Genomic DNA, 22,976 nt, shown 5'->3' with positions numbered 1-22,976 from the left:
ATTCCTGGGCAACTGAGGCAAAACCCATCTGAGACAGTGGGTTTCTACCCTGAAGCCAGGATGAGGAGGGACATTACAAGCAGAGGCCCTGAGGAAACTGGCTTTTGTCTATTATTCTAGGCATATTACTGTTGGCCTTGGGGATACCATCCATTTCGTCACCCGGGTGGCCTCTTATGAGAGCCCATGGGGGAATCCTCTGGGTCTCAGGAACACTGTAGGGGCCACTGGCCTGTTGTCACTTGCTGTCACTACACAGCTCTGATGGATGAGGTTCCCATCTCTCTGGCCACCAGTAAGCCCAGCACCAAAATCTTGTCATGCTAGGGAAGGATCTGATGGCCTATGTCCTAGATCATGACCTCACTGGGACTCCCTCCCACCGTCCCGTCGTCCCGGTTCATCTGCTTTTGAATAATCCTATTGTACCACGTGTATAGCTCTTTAACTAGCTTTTTAAAAAGCCCCTTTTAGGGGGCAAAGTAGGAAAGAAAGAAAATGAAATGAAATGAAATTCCCTTAAATAGCATTTGAAAAAGATGACATGCCATCGTGTGTCCCAAACTCAGTGCGTGTGTGGCCCGCAGCCTGCAAGCTTCCCTGAGGAGGGGGCCGTACCCTGCAGGGCCTTCAGATGCTCCAGTTTCCTCTCCTCGTGGTCCTGCATGACCCTCCCGATCTGCTGGGAATACGCTTGCACGAGCCTGCTGACTCCGGCGCTGGTCACGTAGACGCTCTCCACAGCCGCCTCCATCAGTGTCCTCTGTGGCAGGAGGAGAAAGACTCAGCACAGAAGTCACAGGGGGTCCCCTGCCTCCCCTCGTCCTGCTTTTTAGCTTCCACCACTCCCAACCTTGACTGGCCGGGTAGCAGACAGAGCGTGTGCTTGGCTTACACAGTCTCAGTGATCTTATTTCCATGGTCAGGGGTGGCGTGAGCCTGGCTGTATGACCCAGTTCCGGCCAATGAGACCCAGTGTTAGGAAAAGACCACGGGGGGACCTTCCCTTCACGAACATTAAGGCAAAGCTTAGTGTAGGGGGAAGGTTTTGCTGTTTTCTTCTTCCTGCCTGGAACGCAGATCTGATGTCTGGAGGGGCAGTGGCCCCATTTTGAGACTATGAGGCAGAGAACTAACACCAAGAACGGTGGATTGGAAAGATAGAGCTGGTCCTTGGTCAGTCACGTTGCAGAGCCTCTGTGCCAGTCTGGAACCACCGACCTCCACATTACTTGTTACGTGGGATGAAGAACTTCTATTTACTTGCCATTTTGGCACGTCTTTGTTCCCAGCAGGAGTATGCATTCTTAAGTGATATGCCTTCAGCCCAAAGTGGAGAGGAAATGCCGAGACACCCCATCATCGGGGACGTGTTGGCTATGTACTGGCAAAGTCACCCACCTTTACTTTAAGATGATGGGCAAAAGTCAGAAAAAGTCAGACTCAAGAGTCCTCATTTCAACAAATGTTTTTCAAATGGTTCCAGACTTTGGACAAGGAAAAAAAACAACCCATTTATTATTGGGCAGTTCCTACCTGCTGCGTGGTTGGTTATGTTATACAGTTTCTAGAGCTGCGCTGTCCACATCTTGTTACAGCACCTCCTGAGAGACTCTGCAGGTGTGCAGAGAGGCTGTGGAGGTGAAGAGGGTCGGGGAGCCTCACCGAGGGACTCTGACTCCACTCCTCCAAGGACCCTGGACCTGACCTTGCGTTTTCTGCCACTGAGGCTGTGGCCTGCCTGCACTTTCATTTAGGACACAGCTAGAACCAGGAGACAGGAAGTCCCTCTTCTCCCTCCCACGTCAGCCAGAGGACCCACCTGCAGCACCAGGCCTTCTGCTGCCTGCCTTCCTGCCACAGGGAGGCGCTGTCTGCCCCCCTCTGTGACCTGCCCCCTCTCCTGGTAGCCAGTAGATCCCATGGAGGGGAGATGTCGCCCGCCTGCATCACTGGCCCAGGGTCTGCCACAGGGCTTGGGGCCAAGAAGCTCCATGACTGGAGCTTGAATAAATGAACCTTTTTCCAGAAACTGAACACCTGTTCTTTCCTGTAGGGGTGTGTGTGTGGGGGGCGGGGGTATGGGGCACACTCCCACCCTATCCTGACTCAGAGTCCCTCTGGGAAGGGACCCCAGGTTTACACTTCATTCCATTTTCATGCTGTGAGCACTTATCAGGTAAAAGCTGTAGAATTTTAGGGAAAGGAAGTGACTCTCCCAATGTCACCAACTTGACACAGCCCTGAGGTCTGGATGACATGCTGCAGATGTGCGATATTTGGAACAAGATGGGGCATCCCGGCAATGTGTGTCCAACCTCTTGGCCGTGTGTATAAGTGATTTTATTTGAATGAACAGGGTTGGGAAAGAAGCCCCGCAGCGTCCGGTGCACGGCAACGCCAGTCGCAGCTAGCTTCAGCTCTGCCTCACCTACGCGCGAGCTGGCCACGCACACTCTCTGCAGACTTCTGCAAAAGCGGAGGCGTCTCGCCTTTCTTTTGATTGGAGGCGAGAGGCAGCCATGGGGAAGCAGAGCATGTGCTGGCCTTGGGGGCAAGACCGGGTTCCAGTTCCAGCTCTGCCCCTTCTTAAATCTGAAAGGCTATAGGCTTCAGCTCTCTCCACCGAACAAAGGAAAGAAAGCTAACCTTTCTGTGCAAGGTTTCAGGGTGAGCCTGATGAGAAGGGTGGCAGGTGGACTTAGAAGTACAGTGCTTATTACTCCTCACCATTGTTATTTTTATTCCTATGGCTTCTCGTCATCATCGTCGGTACGAGGAGGAAACCACTGCCCGCTCAGGGCAAACTGATCTGATTTTCGCTGCACTGCTCAGCTGCCAGGGTCAACTCTGCAAGAGGTCTACCTCTTGTGTCTGCAGAGCCAGTCAGGGGCAGGAGAGGCCCTCGTCTCTCTCTGAGGGAGGCTGACTTAGGATCTTGCGTCTGCCACTGCCCGGCTGGGTGGCTCTGGGTGAGCCCACGCCCCTGTCAGAGCTGCTGTAAGGGCTGAGCCAGGGCCCGGGAACAGAGAGAAAACCTCACCATTCTATGAGGGTGGTGATTCCCTCTCACAGTTGAGGAAAAGGAGGCTCAGAGAAGCCAGGTCATCTCGGCGAGGACAAGAAGCTCCTGGGCAGGACATGGCAGGACCAGTGCCTATGCCACTGCTCTGCCCAAATCCTTCTCCTTGCCTTCCCTGCTCACCCACCCCATCCCAATCCCTCTTGTCCCTCGGGTTCCCTGGGCTCACACCTTGAAGTCATCCCTGTCCTTGGTCCGGCTCTTGGTTGCGGCGTTCCGAGCATGCCCCAGGAGTGCCTGCCCAATGGCTCGCTCTGTGTGCTGCTGCAGGAGCCGCCCAACCTCCTGGGCCTCGGCCAGGAGCTGCTGCTGAAGCTGCAGCCGGGTCTGCTGCGCCTCCTCCTCCAGCCTGCTGGCCTCCTCGGTGACTCGTGCTTCCTAGAAAGGACAGGATAGAGAGGAGCCCACACTGCTGCCCCACACAGAAGCTCCGGCCAGGTCCAGGACCAGCCCAGGGCCCCAGGAAAGGACTGAGAAGGGGCAGAAAGTGGGCACTTCTGGGCTTGCAAAATCAACAATGAATGGGGTGTCTGTTGGGGAACTCTGCAACCATTTATTGAGCACCGGCTGTGTGTCCAGTGTCATCTGTGGCCTCTCACACATGCAAGAACTTCCTGGTTCTTCCCAAATACCATGAGGCCTGAACACTAGGAGTGATAAGGACATAGAGGCTCAGAGACACTAAGTAACTTTGTAAAAGTCACACAGCAGAGGTAGGTTTCAAAGCCAGACCTGAGTCTGAGCATATTCTGGAGCATCATGGAAGCCAAGGCAGGGCATATGGGGCCTTAGGGACTGCCCTTTCTTATGGAAAAGGAGAAGGAGGTGAACCAGAGCTAGAAGGGCTAGTCCTGCCTGCTTCGCACTGAGCTCTCCTGGGCAGAAGAAAAGTGACCATGAGCTTGTCCTTCACTAATGGGTCAAAGCACCAGCTGCTCCAATAGCTCAGCAGCTCCATAAGACCTGCAGTCAGCCTGCTTGGGATTAAATCTCAGTCCCACAATTTACAAATCCTTTCTTTCAACTTGTTAAAACCTTAAGATAGATTCAGGGCCCCTTCCTCCCAGCACTCTGATGACAATGACGGATCTGTTTTCTGATTACATATGCACATTAGCATAATTCTCAATACAGCCCTAAAGCCCTCCCGCACACTGGGTGCCTCCCAAAAGGCTGCCATAGTCGCACCCTGCAACAACAGGGGTGGTGAGATTTGGGCTTTGGCAAGCGTGACTGAATCTGGAACCTGATGGAATGGCACTGCCTGGCTGGGCTGGGTAGGGGGCCTGACAAACTGATCTTACCAAGGCTCTGAGCAGCTGCCACTGATGCTCATCCAGACACTGGGAGGAGCTCTGCTCAAGGGCGTGCTGCTCACGCAGTTCCTGGAGAAGGCTCTTCTTGCCAGAAAGTCTCATGTGGGTCAGGGTGGTGATAGTGCTGCCCCGGAGAGCCAGCCTCCGGAGCGCGGAGCGTAGTAGCAGGCCATGGCCCTGAAGGATGCACCACGTGGACCTTTGAGGAAAGTGGGCAGGCAGGGGGCTACAAGTCAGTGCTCTTGGCTTTACTGAATGTGACAGTTAACTTTGTCAGCCAGAATGTCTACGAGGTGCCCAAACATCTGATCAAACATTATTCTGAGTGTTTCTGTGAAGGTGCTTCTGGATGAGATTAACATGAGTCAGTAAGCTTCCTAATGCAGGTGGGCCTCATCTAGTGGGTAGAAGTCCTGAAGATAAGAAAAGGCTGACTCTCCCATGGGTTTCTTTGGCCTGGAATATGGGTTATTTTTTTCCCTGCCTTTGGACTTAAACTGAGATTATCAGCTCTTCCTGGGTGTCAAGCCTTCAGACTCAGGACTGGAAATACACCATTGTCTTTCCTTGATCTCCAGCTTGCCAACTCCAGGTCTTGGGACCTCATGGCCTAAATATACATCTCCTGTTTGTTCTGTGTCTCTAATATATTGAACTACCAAGAAATGCCTCAAGTAGCCAAGTTCCCCAGGGATCCTTTCCAGAAGGCAGTAGGTTCAAATTATCCCATCTCAGGACATCTGGGTGGCTCAGTTGGTTAAGCATCTGCCTTTGGGTCAGGCAACAATCCCAGAGTCCTGGGATCAAGCCCCATTGGGCTCTCTGCTCAGTGGGGAGCCTGCTTCTTCCTCTTCCTCTGCCTGCTGCTCCCCTTGCTTGTGCTCATGTTTGTGCTCTCTCTCTGTGAAATAGATGAATAAAATCTTTTTTTTTTAAAGGAATCATCCCATCTCCTGCTACCTGTTCTCTTAGACACAATTGCTCACTTGTATTCAGCCATTTGTTCTTTCATTCATCTTTTCAACTTTATCATATCCTGCCCCAAGTTTCTGATACATATGCGCAGCTCTCTTCAGGACATATCCACTTGAATTTCTTACATAACTTTCAAAATCAAGTTTCAAAATCAATCTTACATAACTTTCCAAAACTGGAATTGTGGGCTATTTTTGAGTTCCCATCTCAATGACTCAAGTGAAAAACCTTGGTATACCAGAGAGGCCCAGTATTTGGTATTTTCTGACAGCTTGAAAAGCTGAACAGAGTGTTGGCAGTCAACCTACCAAGGAGGAGAGACCTGACAAGCACTCTAGGCTTTCATCTGGGAGCTTTTGTCCTAAGAATAAGGAATCATCCTATACAGAGGCTTAATTTTGAATCAGCTGCATTCACAAATGGAGTAGCAGATCTGCCACTATGTGAAATCCCTGCTAGAAGTAATATAAATCCTCTCTGGACGAAGATCCCATTATTCAAAATCTTAAATTATCTCTGCAATGTTCAGCAACAGTGTCCAGCATTCAACAAAAATCACCAGACTTGCAAACAGATTTGTTTCCCTAAAACAAAGGGAAAAAACAGATAATAGAAATATACCAAAAGATATTTGAGATAATCAGACAAAGCCTTTACAATAGTTATGATGAATATGTTTAATAAATTAAATGATAAGATGAAAAATTTCAGGAGACAACTGAAAATCTCTATGAAAAGAATCAAATGGAAATTCTAGAACTGAAAATTCAGTACCAACATTAAGAACAGTAGAGGGATTTAACAGCAGATGAGAACTTGCCTAAGAGAGCGTGAACTGGAAGATAACTCAAAATAAGTGTCTAGTCTGAACCACAAAGAACAAAAGAATGAAAAATACAGGATAGCATATAAGATGTATGTGGTATAGGGTGAAAAATTCTAATAATTGTGTGATTGGAGCCCCAGAAAAGTAGGGAAAGAACAGGCAAAAGGAATTTTAAAGAGATAATGGCTGAGAATTTTCAAAAACTGATGAAAGACAGCAAACTATTGGAGATTCAAGAAACACATGTTGGCAAACTGAATTTAAACAAAATTTTTTAAAAAAGAAAAAAAAAGAAATACTATAGATTTATTACACAAACAAACAAGAAATGCCCACAAAAACCACATACATGGTTAGGCATATCATAATAAACTGATGAAAACCAAAGAACAAAAGAAAATCTTAAAAGCAGTCAGAACTAATTGAAATAAGAAAACAAAAGATTATCCTTAAAAGCATTTAAAAAATAGTAACCGAACTAGGATTCTATACCCAATGAAAACATTCCCCCAAAATGAAAATGAGATAGACCTTTTCAGACAAACAAAAAGCTAAGAGAATTTCTCACTAGCAGATCTGAAATCCAGAGAACATTAATACAAAGGAATATAACCCCAGATACAGAAAGAATCATAAAGATACAGAAAAGAATCCAGAGCAACAGAAAAGGTACATATGTGAGCAAATATAAATAAGTATTGACTGCATAAAATATAAGAATAAAATAAGAATGATAATAAAAATAAAGAATGATATATCTTTTTATCTTTTTATGATATATCATAAAAAATAAAGAATGATATATCTTAATATATGATATACGATTTATCTTAAAATATATCTATATTTTAAGATATATCATAAAAATAAAGAATGATATATCTTTTTTATCTTTTTATGATATATCATAAAAATAAGAATGATAATATCTCATGGGGTTGAAAACAGAGAAGCAAAATACCCACCAAGAAAAGGATACTCTCTCTATGAGAGAAGAATAAACGGAGTTAAGGTGTTCTAAGGTGTCCACATTGCCTGGAGGAAGGAATATATTAGTGTATATCAGATTTGGACACATTAAAGATGCAAGTTAAAATCTGTGAACCATTAAAAGCACAGTAAAAGAATACATGCCAAAAAAGATAAATTAAAATTAAAAAAACACCTAATCCAAAAGAAGGTAAGAAAGGAGAGAGAAAGGAACACAGAGCAGCAGAGCAAACATAAAACAAACAGTAAGATGATAGATTAAAAATCCAAATATGCTAACATTAAGATTTACATTAAATATAAATGGACTAAATATTAGTACAATTAAAAGACACAGGTTTTCGGGCTGTACAAATCTTCCAATCACCCTCTATTGTCTTACTGGCTCACAAAGTTTTCCTACTTGTTGTCATTTCCTTCCCCTATAGTATCCAATATAGCTATCCACCTACTTCTTGACGTATACACACTAGTGCTCTGGAAAAGGCTTGCAACTAGAAAAAGTGCTTTATCAAAATAATTTTTATCATGTAAAACAAGGAAAAAGAGTATTCTAGAGTAAGTTGAAAATATGGTACTAGGGACGCCTGGGTGGCTCAGTGGTTGAGTGTTTGCCTTCGGCGTAGGATGTGATCCCAGACTCCCGGGACCAAGTCCCATATCCGGCTCCCTGCATGCAGCCTGCTTCTCCCTCTGCCTGTGTCTCTGCCCCTCTGTGTGTGTGTGTGTGTGTCTCTCATGAATAAATAAATTATTTTAAAAAGAGGAAATATAGTACTACACCAACAGGTATTAAAGTAGAAAAGAAGGGTGCCTGGGTGGCTCCATTAAGCATCTGCCTTTGGCTCAGGTCATGATCTCATGGTCCTGGGATTGGACCCCTCATCGGGTTCCCTGCTAAATGGGGAGTCTGCTTCTCCCTCCCCTTCTGCCCCCGACTCTCTCAAACAAATAAATAAAATCTTTAAAAAAGGAAAAAACAGAAAAGAATACAGATTTATTAATAAATTGGGAATGATTGAAAATGAGCACAAAGAGTCTTTTTAAGTGATAGAAATGATCATGGCTATAGGTGAAGAACTCTGTAAATTTACCAAAAATCATTGAATTATACACTCAATATACATAAATACTTTCCCAAAAAAAGTGTTTTAAAAGGTTCCTATGCAAGACAGCTCTATGAAGTAGGTATTATGAGCCCATTTTATGGGTGAGGAAATTGAGGACAATAAATGGTAAGTCATTTGCCCAGATCAATTCTGACTCCAAGCCTTTACCTGTAGCACTCTGCTACCATTCTTCTCCACATGTACATTTACAGTTCGGTTGGACTCAAAACCATACCATAAGAATGGCAGGGGACAGTTAATGTGTCCACTTAACAGATGAGAACACTGAAGTTAGCATGGAGATCACACAGGACACAGACCTCCACCCTTCAGAAAGCTGTACTTACTCTTCAGTGAGACCACCAAGTCGGCCCAAGACTTGGTGGACGAGGCTCTCATGGTCATCTTGCAGGTGTGTCTGCAGCACGGAGGACAGGGCATGCTCCTCCATCCACACCTAAATCCGCACAGAGGAACAGGGGTCAACTCAAGTTCACTGTACCCATCACTGCTTTGTTGGAACATGCCTTTTGTTTCTTGTTTAAGAGATCCTTTTCTGGGATCCCTGGGTGGCGCAGCGGTTTAGCGCCTGCCTTTGGCCCAGGGCACGATCCTGGAGACCCGGGATCGAATCCCACGTCGTGCTCCCAGTGCATGGAGCCTGTTTCTCCCTCTGCCTGTGTCTGTGCCTCTCTCTCTCTCTGTGACTATCATAAAAAAAAAAAAAAAAAAAAAAAAAAAAAAGAGATCCTTTTCTCCCCTGATTTAATTAAAAATTTCTCTTATGGTTCCTTCTAAGGACTTTTAAAATTTCTAATTTGTATCTAAATCTTAAAACATTTAACACTCAGTGGGGAGTCTGTTTGAGATTCTCCCCCTCTTCCTCCACCCCTCCCCCAACTTGTGCTCTCTCTCTTCTCAAAAGAAAAAAAAAAGAAAATTCTGCACAGCCTCGCTTCTCTAAATGGTAAGTGTATGTAGTTACTAAAGTATATGGGGATCTTTGGTGGGCACTTCAGGATGTAGGTAAAGCCAGCATCAGACTCAAACATAGCTGAGGGGACCAAGGCATCAGACTACATGGTGCCTGCAGGTGTCCCACCAACTGCTCCAAAGCTATCAAACACTGGCTCATGAATGCTTAAATCCAGAGCGACAAGTTGCTTCGGTGGGCTAGAGTGCTGACCCTGGTCACTGCTACCTGGTAATTTTGTGGCTTTGGACAAGTTTACTGTTTGTTTCAAGTGCAGAATTACCATGGAGAGAAAGGGGGAAGGAACTAGCAGTCAGGGATGCCTGGAACATGCTAAGAGTCTCGAAGTGTTCTCCCATAAATGGGGTGGGCTTACAGGTGGGTAGGTTCTAAAGCCCAACACCTCAGGCAAATGTTGTAGTGCTGAAGGAGGGGGCACTGCCATTTTAGAAAGCACAGTCAGGGCAGGCCTCATTGTGAGGGTGGCCTCGTGTGAGGGTACCGTGGGAGCAAAGACCTGCAGCAGACAAGAGCAAGGCAGGAGCACAGCCAGTGAGCTGGAGAACGCAAGGCAGCCAGCATGGCTGGAGTGGAACGAGCTGGGGAGGGAAGGACGAGGTTAGAGGGAAGCCCAGGCCCTGAAGTGGAATGCTCATAGGGCACAATGAGGATGCTGGCTTTATGATGCATGAAAAGAGAAGCCACTGGGAGTTGGGAGCAAAGAAGTGACATGACATGGCAGTGTCTTTTAGCAAACCTGATGTGCTGGAAATTATAAGATGCACAATTATTTTAAGTATCACTAAGGGAGACAAATCACTGCCAATTAAATTATTATGCATCTCAGCATCTAGGCTGTTAAAATATTTTTTTAAATGCACATCTTAAAAGTTAGTGTCATGTGGTAGGTTTTTAAAGTGTCTCTCTGGCTGGGAGTTGAGAATAGACCATAGTGGGGGGGGGGGAGGCGGATTCCGGGAGCCCAGGGGGCTGGCTGTCATGGTGACCTGCTGAGAGGTGGGGCAGCTGTGACCAGGTGTAAGAACAGACATGATGGAGTGGCTCCATTCTGGACCAGACAGAAGGCAGAGCCTGTGCGACCTCCTGTCAGTTAGATGTTGGGGGTGAAAGAAAGACGAGTCAAGAGAACTCCAAGGATTTTGGCCCACTTGATGGGAAGATGGAGGAACAGTGTGGATGGAGCAGGTTGGGCAGGAAGACCGGCAGTTGTTTTGGGCACACGACACATCCATGCCTACTCATCACATCCAGGGAGTGCACAGGCAGAGGACAGAGTCTGGAACACATTCTGTGCTGCACACATAAACGAGGCAGTTGTCAGCCTCAGTCCAAAACCTGAGGGACAGAATCTTGCCAAGAACCGTGTAAGTGAGCTTGGAAGTGATTCTCTTCCAGCTGAGTCTCCGGATGAGACCTCAGCCACAGGCTGCATTGCATCCACGAGACCCAAGACTTTCTCACACCAGCCACATCATGCTGACTCTCCTGCACCACCTCTTTCACTATTTATAAGGACCCCGGTAATTACATTGGGTCCACCTGAGTAGTCCAGGAGACTCTCCCTGTCTCAAGATCCTGAACTGAATCACGTTTGCAAAGTCCCTTGTGCCATGTGAGGTCCCATGTTCAGAGCTATTAGGATGGGGAGAATTAGGATGGGGACATCTGTGGGCAGACCTAACGCAGTGGACTGGGGTAAAACCTAGAAAGCAACATTAGAACAGATCACGTTTTGAGAACTACCATTCTACAACCTGTTCCAACTGGGCAGTCAACAGATTCCACAATATTTAACCACTTCCATGAGTAATAGGACACAAAATTATCAAGGGCCTTTGGGTAGAAGACCATGTGGAAAATGCATTTCAAAATCTGGGTTGTGTTTCATTTTCCACGAATAGTTTTGTTGGTGCTTTCCTCTTATGACTAAATATTCATCTGAATTATAGAAAGCTCATCACTCATTTTTATCATCAAGGAAAAAATATGGTAAGCGGGAGTGCGACATGGACCTCTAAATATCTTATGGCAATTTAAGGCAATTAAACAATCAATCAGTAAATTAATTATGACATATATGCGTTGAGAAAACAGCCTTGAGTCATACTTACTTAATCAGCTGATAAGGTCATTAACCACCCTGCTTGCTTCTTGCATGCAAAACTCCTCTTGAAACCCTTCCACAAAAGCCACAGAAAATTCATATGCATGTATATAGAAAGTAAATAAATGGGACATAAAAAGCGGAACCTATGCTTTGTCTAATATTTGCTTAAAATAACTCAAGACTCATAACCAGAGGGTTTCAGATGCATCATGGGTGTTGGCCTAATAATTTATCAGAAATGAAGTTCTGGATTTTTTTTTTGATGTCAATATTATTACCTAAGGAGACAGACACTGTGTGAAAGGTCTTATCTTGTATTATCTCACAGCAACCCTGTTGGGTATTTTGATCCCTACTTTTCACTCAGAAGCAGAGATCCTGAGACATTTATCAAGTTGGGCAAAACCCCAGAGCTGTGGGGCATCCGCTAACCACATGAGGTCACCCAGCTGTTGGTGGCGCTGCACTGGCTTCAACCCACATATCCAGCTTCCAAGGTTAGGGACCCATCTGCGCTACAGCTGCCTCTCAGAGGCCTTCCCTCCCATTTGGGGAGCTTTCACCAGAGGCACAATTAGACTCATGTGGCCAGCCTGTCCTCCTCCCTCCCCAGAGATCGTAAATTAAGTGGTCTGGGCCCAGCACTGGTGTGAATCCGATGGATCCAGCTATATCTACATCCCCTGGAATAATAGTAAGGTGACCCTGTGATAATTTCCAAAGCTGCACTATCCTTGTTGGTAATGCAGTCAAGTTTTCCTGAGGCCACGCTGTGTCCCAGGCCCTGGACCTTGCATAAGGGGGGGATAAAGAAATAAAAAAGCAGAAATGTTGTCCTGCAGGAACTTAGAGCCTAGTGCAAGAGACAGTTACTGATGAGAGGAAACCATCTCTCATCAGTACGAGATGCAGCTGACGGAGGAGTGAACTAAATATAAAGGAGGTTTAACAGAAAGCTAGGCCCTGTGCTGCCCTGTGGCTCTGAGTGGACACGTGCTTGCACGACACCCCGCTTTCCTTACTTGGTACACTGGATAGCTCCAGGTAGTTGATTTGGAAAACCTCTCTTCCATGCATCAGCCAAATGCTCTTCTGTAACTAATAGGACACCCATGGTAAAGAGACAAGCTGATTCTTATAACAGGGCAGACCAGGGCTGGGACAGTGGTGTTCACTCTCTGCTCCACCATCCTGAGGACATCTGCCTCCATTCTCCTGCAACCTGCCTGTAAGTCAAGAGAAGGCTGGTGTGCCCCAGGCCTCCTGCACATGCTCTGGGAAGGAAGAACAGGGAGTGCCAAAGCAGGGGATTTCTCCTAGCCGCACTTGGCTTTTGTATTAGAAGGGAAGCTCTTTGCTGGGGCCACACTTTGTCTCATAGGCCAGGACTCTGTCACCTGGTCACTGCTAGATACTGGGATATTGACACATTAGTGTTACAGCCTACAGTGTGCAAGAAGGCAAGAGAGAAAGGAAATGCAAGTGTTCCAGTGCCTGGCCCATTTGGAAATGCCTCCTTTATTTGACATATTTCATTTTTAAAAAAATAAAATCAATGTAATATTAAATAAAAATTATTTGTATTAAACAAAATTAATGTATATAGTTTCCTATTGCTGCCATAACACATTACTACAAATTCTGTGGCTTACAGCCACACAAATTCATTATCTTACAATTCTGGAGGTCAGAAGTCCAAAATGGGTCTTATCAGCTAAAATCAGGTGCTGACAGAGTTATGATCCCTTTGGAGGCCCCAGGGGGGAATCTGCACCCTGCCCTCTCCTGCTTCCTGAGGCACCTGCATGCCTTGGCTCATGGCCACATCATGCTATCCGCTGCTCAGGTCATCACTGTTCCTTCTCTGACCCTGACTCTCCCCCTTCCCTTTGAGAAGGACCCTGTGACTGCACTGGGGCCACCTGGATCCTTCAGGACAACCCCTCCATTTCCATGTTCTTAATATAATCACTTCAGCAAGGTCCCTTCTGCCATGTTAGGTGATGATTCACAGGTTCAGGGAATTAGGATGTGGACAGCTTTGGGGCCACTGCCCCATCGACCACATGTAGACCTGGTTTTCATAATGCAACAGACTCTCACTGGAAAGTAGGAGTTCCAGGTGTGCAGCTCAGCCCCCCACCAAGTCCACCCCCCTAGGAGCTACCTTCTGTCATTCTAAAGAACAGGCACTGCTGCTCTTTCTGGACAGACCAGCCATATGCATTATCTAGCAACTTCCCACCCTCTGCTCTCTTCTCCAGCCCATCCTGGCTGGGAATGGCCGGCAGGCACCGGGTCGGTAAGGTGCCCAGCGCTGGCACTAGGGGATGCTCCCTGAATGAGATCTCTCTATATTCTTCCTAAATGTAAACAGAGGTAGACCTCAGACCTGGTTTTCCAAAATGCCCACCTGCCTGTCTTGCTCCAGGAGATCTTGGAAGAGTTTCCACTGCTGTTTGCGGAAGCGATCCGACTTCCCCAGCTGCTGGGCTGCGTTCTCCTGGACCTCCTGCCTCAAGTACTCACACTCTGCCCGGGAGAGGCCGGTCACACCTGGGAGCGTCTGAAGGAACAGGACCTCCACAAATTTCTGGAATGTTTCCATGGTGCTGCAGTACAGGTCCTGAAGACGAGAGCACGTGATGGAGCTATAAGTCATGTTCTCATCTGGGCCAGGGCTGTGGGCTTTCCACAAACCACAGAGGAAACCCAGTGAAGGGAGCTCTCCAGTCACACACACACACACACACACACACACACACACACACAGACACACACGCGTACACACATACCCCACACACATATGGAAAACACTCACTGCCTTCTGGTCCTTTCCCTGCCACCCTGTCCTGCCCTCTGACCCACAAGCTCTTAATCTCTGGTGACCCCTCAAAACCTCCCTCCAGATTATTTTCATCACCCCTGGGCTCTCTGCTTCCCTCAACCCTCCAAGCTTAGGCCAGTTATCAGCATAAAGCACAGATCTTACTGTATTTTCAGCTGGAAGAACCTGGAAGGCCTCTCTTCCCCTCACTCTCAAGGTTACCTGGCAGGGTTGCTGGGAGGTCCTGCCTCAGTTTCCACTGTTCTGTTCCCTTCAGCCGACCTCACCCACTCCAGTCTTCCTGAACATGTACTTTTTTAAATTGAGGAAAACAAAAAACCCACATACAGTAATATATTAGGGATGCCTGGGTAGCTCAGTGGTTGAGCATCTGCCTTTGGCTCAGGGCATGATCCCGAAGTCCCGAGATCGAGTGCCACATCGGGCTCCCTGCACGGAGCCTGCATGGAGCCTGCTTCTCCCTCTGCCTATGTCTCTGCTTCTCTCTCTGTGTGTCTCTCATGAATAAATAAATAAATAAAATCTTTTAAAAAATAAATGCTTGTGATTCCACCACTCAGATCCTCTTTTTAGATTAAAAACACTAAAATTGACAGGTGATACTGGAATTCCTTACGCTCTTCCTACAGTTCTCTTCTGCTCCCTCCCAGCATCCTCAGAGACGGCCATCACCATGAACTTGGCATCTCTCTTTGAGCTTAGACTTCTATACTTTCACTGTATATTATATCCACAGATGTGCCTTTTGGTGACTGTGTTAGCCACATAAATGGTGTCTTGTTGCATGTTTCTTTACACAGAGGCTTTTTCAAGCCACTCCCCCTCATCCCAAATTCAGACACTTTCATACCTGGAGTGAACTTCTATTCATCCTTCAACACCCCTGCAAAATAATCCCTTTTCTGTGAAGGCTTCCCCTGAGGCTCAGACCAACATGGGTATCTGACCCTGGGTTCCCACAGCTCTTTGGTCAGCCACACCAGGTCACTGAAACTACAATTTATTTGTCACCTCTCCCCTGAACCACAGCTTGCTGAGAGCAGAGGCTACACAATACTCAGATCTGTGCCCACATCTTACATCCTCCTGGACCAAGCCCTCAGGTTCAGTCCGTTCAGTCCCAATACATGACTCACAGACATGATGTAGAATGTCCATTCTCCCTTTTCTGTCTAGGAACTCCCCATACATGTTTCAAAACTCAAGTCAGGGTCTCCTCTTCTGGGAAGACCTGGCTGCGGGGTCTGATTGGACACAGTATAGTTTAGACTAATTACCTGGCTTCCTTCTAGGAGTCTGAAACCTTGGTGCATGCCAGGCCAGGAGTGCCCATGGGACTGACTCCCAGCAAAATCTTTGGACTCCTAAGCTCAGGGGAGTTTTCCACTTTACACAAGTTGTTGCACTCATTGCAGGGGTGGGATTACACACAGCCCCACTGCGAGAGGACTCTGGAAGCTTGCTCTTGGTTTCTCCTGGACTTTGCCTTACATGTCTTTTCCCTTCATGGATTCTGCTTAGATTCCTTTCAGTGCCGTAAGTCTTGGCATTGGTGGGGGCTATCTGTGAAGTCCTTAGAGTCCACTGAGGTGCTCATCCTTTCCTACTACCTGCCCCCCCCCCCCAGCACTCACCTTCGTGGTCATTGGCTGTGTCTTGGTCCTCAAGGATGAGACCAGGAGGTTTCTTAACAACAAAGTCTTATCTTACTACCCAACCATCTGCAGGGCCTCACACAGCATCTGGCAAATATCTGGTAATGATGGTGTGTGATTGGTAATAATTATGGATTCTTACCATATAGGAGAGGGTGCCACAAACACCTTTCCTGTATAATCTCATTCAATCCTTAGAGTAGTCCAATGATGATGCTCTATTATAACTACTATCATTTCACTGGTAAGGAAACTAAGGCACAGATCAGATAAGTAACGGCACAGGATTTGTGGAGGGTGGGTCCTGGCCATCAGATTACTGAACTCATACTCATAACCAGTATGCTACGTGGATAGTTGGGGTTTTGATAGAAAAATAAACATATTTACAGCACCTGACATGGTGCACCTAGGTCACGCTTGCTGTGCTTCATGAAGAGAAGTGAAATTTAATTCAAGTCAATGTTAATTAAACCAGTGAGTGTCCTGCTTTAAGAAGCTCATGGCCGAGCTGGACTTTGTTCAGAATAAGCAATCATGACAGGGGCATACGTGACCCACATCCTTTTCAAAGATTTAGAGAGCCTAAGGATAACAGCCAACCAGGTCATCTGGGCCAACTCTCCCTCTGAGGACAAATGATAAACAAAGCTGGACAAAATGCTTATTATGTGATCATGAAAATCCCAAGTGAGCCAGCAAGTTAGCTCGAGCTGAGGTCAGGGAGAAGGCAGTCAGGGATGCATGCCCAGCTCCTGGGGATGCACTTACGCACAGGGAGTGGGCCAATCCAGAGGTGGTGGCTGAACAGCTGATGGGACGTCTGATGGCTACTAGTGCCAAAGAGACTGAAGATGGAGCTCATGGCTCCCCGGGGCTGAGGCCTGCTAAGCCATTCCGCGCATAGCGCCGGAAGCCAGAAAGCTACACTGCAATGTAGTAGAAGGAAACGGACTTCAAACTGGTTCAAACAGCTACAACCCAGAGTCAGCTCATGGGGAGGGCCTGCAATGTTTCAGGTCCTGACCTTGAATGAAGGTCACCCTGGGCCCCAGAGCCCCAGTCATCTGCCAGAAGCGAAGGAAAATCCTCTTTGAAGGACATGACTGTCTGAACACACTTTCACAAGTAAACATAAAAATTTGGAATAAGGCATATAATAAAGAGTAAACAGGCTCACCAGGAGACAAGACAACATTAGCAGAGGCCCACACAAGCAACAGACATGAAACAAGCCCTGGACTTTGAACTTCCGATGCTCACTAAGGCATGACGTTCAAAGCCACTCAGAAGCTTTAAGACAAAGAGCTGGCCATGTGGTGTCGGCTCATCCTCCAGTGGGGCCGGGGCTTGGGGTCAGGGATCCTGGAAGTCAGCCCGGTCTCTGAGGCTGAGCCCCAGGAAATATCGTGGACCACAGCTTGGGCGAGGTTCCGTGGCTGGCCCTGTCTGGTGTGCCATGTCACGTGTCACGGCTGGGAGGAGCGGGGAAAGGACACTTGGAATCTGCGGGATGGAGCCCTGGGCTCCGCCCCTCATTCTTTTTTTTTTTAAGATTTTTTTTTTTTTTTTATTCACGAGAAACACACACACACACACAGAGAGAGAGAGAGAGAGAGAGAGAGAGAGGCAGAGACACAGGCAGAGGGAGGAGCAGGCTGCATGCAGGGAGCCCGAGGTGGGACTCGATCCCGGGTCTCCAGGATCACGCCCTGGGCTGAAGGCGGCGCTAAACTGCTGAGCCACGAGGGCTGCCCCTCTGCCCCTCATTCTAACTGTCATCTGTACGGCTTGTGCTGGAACCCACAGCGCTTTCAGGGTGAGTCCTTCTGGAGAATTAAAGGACCTGAGGGTCATCTTGGGGACCCTCAAGCTTACACTTGGTGTCAGGAGTGAGGGTGTCCAGGATTACTCCCCAGTGCTTCCTGGGCACTGATAATTATTAGTGCTGTGATCTCTGAGGCCAGTTTCACTTCTGTTTCAGTCCCAATTCACTGTGAGAATCAGGAGCCGAGAAGGTTCAGGCTGGGTGGGCTGCTACCCCACTGCACTCTGCTATGGGCCCTTAGGCAGACACAGCATGGGTAGGACCAGAGTGAGGTCTGCACAAGCCAGTGGGCCTATGTGGTACCCTGGACACAATGGGGTGACTCAGCTGTGCATCCACCATCACCAGGATGGCTCTGTGCTCATTTCAGGAATCTCTCTACGAAGCACTGAGATGTGTGATGTAGCAGCATCTGTCCCAACACGCTGAGAATTTACTGTTTGTTTAAAGGCCCAGAGATGGTGCAAATTTAGAAAAATGCACTTTTCTCTGCAGCCTGAGAACCCTTAGATGGCCATCAAACTTCTCTCACAGGCTCCATGCCCACAACACCGTGATCGGCGTCTCACCCAAAGAGGGGGGATGACAGTTCTAGGTGCCTGGCTCTGCGAAAGAGCCAGCCAGGCTGCGAGACGAGTTATCTTGAGTGCATTTCTCTGCATATACACCCTGCCAGACGGGGTGATGATGACAGTGATCGTGACGGCGTATTCTGAATGCTCACCAGGTGCCTGATGCAACTCTAGCTGCTTCGCATGCGTCAACGCAGGTATGCCTCTGGACAGCCCCACGAGGAAGGCTTAGTATCTCCATTTTAACAAAGGAGATGAGGTGTCAACCATGAAAAGAGACCCTGGCCCCACACTTCTCACACCCTGCTCAGTGCTTTATCTGTTTGGTCAGGGGCTGACCATAGGTTGCACAAAGGAGAGTTAAAAATTATTGAATGAAAGAATGAACGAATGGACTCCTCCTAGCCTCCAGCTAGTCAGTGAGGAGGTCAGATGTCCAGAGCTGTGCTCGTCACCCCCAGGGCTCAGGACCTTTGGGGCAATGTGCTCAGCAGCAGGGCCACCAGGGAGGGATTTAGTGAGCACCTACTGTGTGCTGGGCCCTGGGTGCCAGCCCTGATCTCCTGTACTCCACACACTGCCATGATGGTCAGGAAGGTTCTTGGGCTCCATCGTGCAGAGAAGCAAACGAGCTCAGAGAAGTTAAGGCTTGTCCGAGGTCGCCTAGCCAGGCGTGGCACCACCAGCTTTCCAATCACCTCCCCTCTCCTACACTAGAGGATTTCGACCACCTCCTGCTGTTCATACCCGTAAAGCAGTCCCCAATAACCAAAGGCAATGATTTCCATAGTTGAAAGACATAAAAGAAACCAAAGTCACCTGGAACCAAAGGGTTCTATGTGAAACAGTAAAATAAATCTAAGGAAATGCCTCTGGACTGATTCTGGGAGACGAGCGGGCACCAGCCTTTGGTTCTCTGCTTCAGAAGCACCTATGCAGGTGCACAGAATCACAAGCACACCTTCACCTCACCCCTCACACCATCTCATGCAGTGCATTTCCGAGCCTCTCCTCCTAAGATACACACTCCAGCAGGTGTCACTCCTCATTCACACCTGACAGCCTCTCTTCATGTTAGGGAAAACAGGGTCTTTCCCCTTGTGGCCCAAGCTCTCACAGGCCCGGCAACTAGACCCAGGCACAGGAATCCAAATGCATAACTTCCTAAGGACATCACAGGAGGGACGAGGCTGTAGTCACTTCAGTGTCACCACAATCCTTTACTAAAACTGATGTATTTACTGTCACCCAATGAGACTGGCCTGGCACTTTCACATGCGCCACTCATTCCTCTTGTGACAATACCTGATGGGCTGTTTCAGCCTTGCTTTGCAGAGGAGAACAGTGGACTGCTGGAGGTGGGCTCTGGAGGGCTCAGGGGTCATGGGGCAGGGCAACCAGAGCATCTGCCCCATGAGTATGAGCTCACTTGACCTACCCCATGCCCTCCAAGACAGTGGTTCTCAAACTCAGTGGTGCATCAGAATGCTCAGATGGGGACACTGAAGCCCAAGTCAGCTAAGCCGCTCCTGAGCCCGTAACTGGTAAATGGCCTGGCTGGGATTGGAACCCAGACGTCTGACTTCAGAGCCAGGATGTCACTGCTCTGCCACACAGCCCACACTAAGCAGCCTCTAGTCTTCTTTTCTTTCTTTCTTTCTTTTTTTTTTTTTAAGATTTTTAAAAAATGTATTTGTTCATGAGAGACACAGGGAGAGAGGCAGAGACACAGGCAGAGGGAGAAACAGGCTCCCTGCAGGGAGACTGATGTGGGACTTGATCCCAGGACCTGGGATCACTACCTGAGCCAATGGCAGATGCTCAACCATTGAGCCACTCTGGCATCCCCAGCCTCTGGTCTTCTTATGCGGATGTCAGTCATTGGACTTAGGGCCTCTCCTAATTCAGTATGACCTCACTTTAACCAATTTCATCTTTAAAGACCTGACTTCCAAGTAAGGTCACATTCTGAGGTTCCAGGGGACATCTTGAGGGGTACTGCTATGAACGGAATTGTGCCTCCAAATTCAAATTCTGAAGTCTTTAGCCCCAATATGACAGTATTTGGGGATGGGGCCTTCATGGAGATGGCTGGGGGCAAGTGAGGTCATATGGTAGAGCCTGAAGCTGACAGGGCTGGTGTCCTAATAAGAGGAAGATCCCAGAGCTCTTTCTCTCCATGAGCCCATGGGAAAGGCCAAGTGAAGACAGTGAGGAGGTGGACATCTACAAGCCAGGAAGAGGGTGGATCCTCAGGAGAACCTAACCCTGCCCGCATCCCAGCCTTAGGCTTCTGGTCTCCAGAACAGCAAGAGATGATAAATGTCTCTGTTTAAGCCCCCTGTCTAGGGCACTTTGTTACTGCAGGTGAGCTGACCGATACAGATAGCATTTAACCAGTACAGTGGCTACAGCACTGAGGGTTTGCACTTCCCACCTTCACATGGTTTTCTGGGCCTGGGAATGCCCCTGGCTCCTTGTCCACAGGGCCCATCTCCCCCTTCAAAGCTTGGCTCAGGCATCACTTCCCGCTGACAGCTGTCTCTGACCTGGTCTTAACCCCAGGATATCCCTCACGCCTCTCCTCTGTACCCAGAAACAGGGATGTTAAAATGGGAAGGCCCATCATTGTCTCCATTTCACAGATAGGGAAACTGAGGTCCAGTACAATCTGGATGCTGCACAGTGAGGAAGGGGCAGAGCCAGGACACTGACCCTCAGGTCCTCGGAGTCTGGGGTGGACTCTGCACCTGCTGCCCATCACAACAGCACGTCAGCTTCCCTTGCATGGAGATGTCTGCATTTCTGCTTCGCAACAGCTCTGGGTGCCACCAGAGGCAAGGGCTCTATGTCTCGGTTATTGTCACTTCCTGGGAGGGCCCTGCCACTCTGTGGGGCACGGGTGGTCTCCTCTATTCTCTCCAAGCCAGTCCTCAAGGCCAGCATGGAGTCTTCCTCTCCATTCTGGACTTGAACAAGGTTTGCCCAGGGAGAAAGCGGTGATGCTGGCACTCAGACCCAGGCCTACCTATTTCAGGGCCAGCACTCCCTCCTCATCACTGCCCTGCTGACTCCTACAGATCCATCCTGGGTGAACTCACTTCCAAAAGCCTTGGCCTCTGGGGACATTTGGAGGTTAGAGGACTGAGCACCCCAAAAATGGAAGATGCTTCAGGCAGGACCCTGGTGTGTGACACGGGACAGGACTCATGGAGGGTGTGTGGCTTGCCGGCTGCCCAGCTAGAGGGCCAGGGTCAGATCTGGACCTGCATCTTTGGGGTCCCAGCCCTGAGGTGAGATACCCACACACGCGCAGATCCTGAGGTTCTCTGCAGGTCCCACTAGGAGGCCACATACCTGGCAAAGCACAGCCATGGCCTGGGTGGTTCTGACACTGTCCTCCTCCTCCAGGTGACTCCGGACCAACCTCTGCCTCTCTAGGACCGCATGAAAAGCCTGTGAGTTAAAACAGGAGCTGAATCTCGTGCAAATATGCCCATTTTTCACTAGAAGAATTCTGCCAAAGGGCCACTCTCAGATCTGAAGGATGTCTGTCCCTGATTTATATATGAAGAAACTGAGGCACAGGGATATTATGTGGCTGCAAACTGCACACCTGACCTCCTGGCCACAAGCCACCCAGACATCATTCAGTGACTGAATTGCTGGGGACCACCGCCCAGGCCCCAGAGACCACCCAGGGGAGGCCACCACCTAGTGAGTCAGTGCGGTCGGTGAACCAGCCAGGCCACCCTGACCATGTGGCTGCACCCTGCCCTGAGGAGCCCAGGGAGTGGAGGGGAGATGGAGCAGACCCAGAGGCACGGCGGGTCACAGGACAGAGGGACGGACTCTTCTTAGGGAGCATGCATAGGGGGTGGGGGTGGGGGACTCTCCCTGTAAGTAGAGGCTTTATCAACAAGGAAGGTTCCCTGGAGGGAAGATGGGGAGCCCATGCAGCTGGGGTTCAAGGAGCCACAGCAGCAGAGACCAGGCAGTAAGGATCCGTTGCCCCCAGGGGGAGGTGGAGGGAGAGGTAGTCTGAGAAGGAACTGCAGGGCCAGAGGGAGGGCTCTGGGTCATTCACTCATCACTCATTCATCATCCCTTTGTTCATTTATTTATTCATTTGCTCATCGTCCATTCTTGCATGCATCTGCTCAACCGTTCTTCCTTTGTCCAAGTCTCCTGGGCACCAGCGTGTGCCCAGCCTGTGCTGAGTCTCCCTGAAGCCTCACAACCCATAAGTTAGGTTCCTATATTCCCATTGTGCAGATGAACAAAGGCCCGGTCAGGGGTGGGGTGAGGCCTGGGGTGGGGTGGGGTGTGCTGTGAGCAATGCACCTGAGATCACCCAGCTCCTTAGCAGCAAAGTCCACATTCCATCATGCTTCCAGGGGGCCCCAGTGCCCAAATGCTTGACCATGTGCAGGACAGACAAGCAGAACCCCTGCCCCGTCGTTAGCAGGGAAATATGGGGGCAAAGGCAGGGTTCTCTCTCTCTCTGAGAACCGCAAGCCTGGCCATTCCAGCCTGTGCTGGCACCACCTCATTTCTTTGCCCTCAAGGAGGGTGGCCTCTTGTCTCCTTGTCCCCCTTCCAGGTCAAGACAAAGTCATATTCTGGCTCCGTTGCCTCCCTGGTCCTGCCCACTGAGCCTCCCATGCCCAGCCC

General features: G+C 48.7%; 1 protein-coding gene across 6 annotated transcripts in view; it reads right to left on the bottom strand.

Annotated features, from left to right (window-relative positions):
• EVC (EvC ciliary complex subunit 1) overlaps window positions 1-22,976 on the bottom strand; it is a 66,201-nt gene that overhangs the window by 10,671 nt on the left and 32,554 nt on the right. For 4 of the 6 annotated variants that reach the window (XM_072737798.1, XM_072737799.1, XM_072737797.1 and 1 more), the window contains exons 11-16: window positions 21,660-21,758; window positions 13,813-14,025; window positions 8,646-8,755; window positions 4,387-4,597; window positions 3,254-3,460; window positions 619-763 (exon numbers count right to left, since the gene is read on the bottom strand). In XM_072737798.1, the coding sequence (XP_072593899.1) occupies window positions 619-763; window positions 3,254-3,460; window positions 4,387-4,597; window positions 8,646-8,755; window positions 13,813-14,025; window positions 21,660-21,758 (985 nt within the window). Of the gene's footprint in view, window positions 1-618; window positions 764-3,253; window positions 3,461-4,386; window positions 4,598-7,164; window positions 7,235-8,645; window positions 8,756-13,812; window positions 14,026-21,659; window positions 21,759-22,976 lie in introns of those variants that run through there. The other 2 variants (XM_072737801.1, XM_072737802.1) reach the window with 2 other exon arrangements.

The sequence above is a fragment of the Vulpes vulpes genome, chromosome 14 (assembly GCF_048418805.1).
Source record: "Vulpes vulpes isolate BD-2025 chromosome 14, VulVul3, whole genome shotgun sequence".
NCBI classification, from domain to species: Eukaryota; Metazoa; Chordata; class Mammalia; order Carnivora; family Canidae; genus Vulpes; species Vulpes vulpes.
The sequence above is the reverse complement of the archived record's forward strand: the minus strand, read 5'-3'. Positions and strand labels throughout refer to the sequence as shown.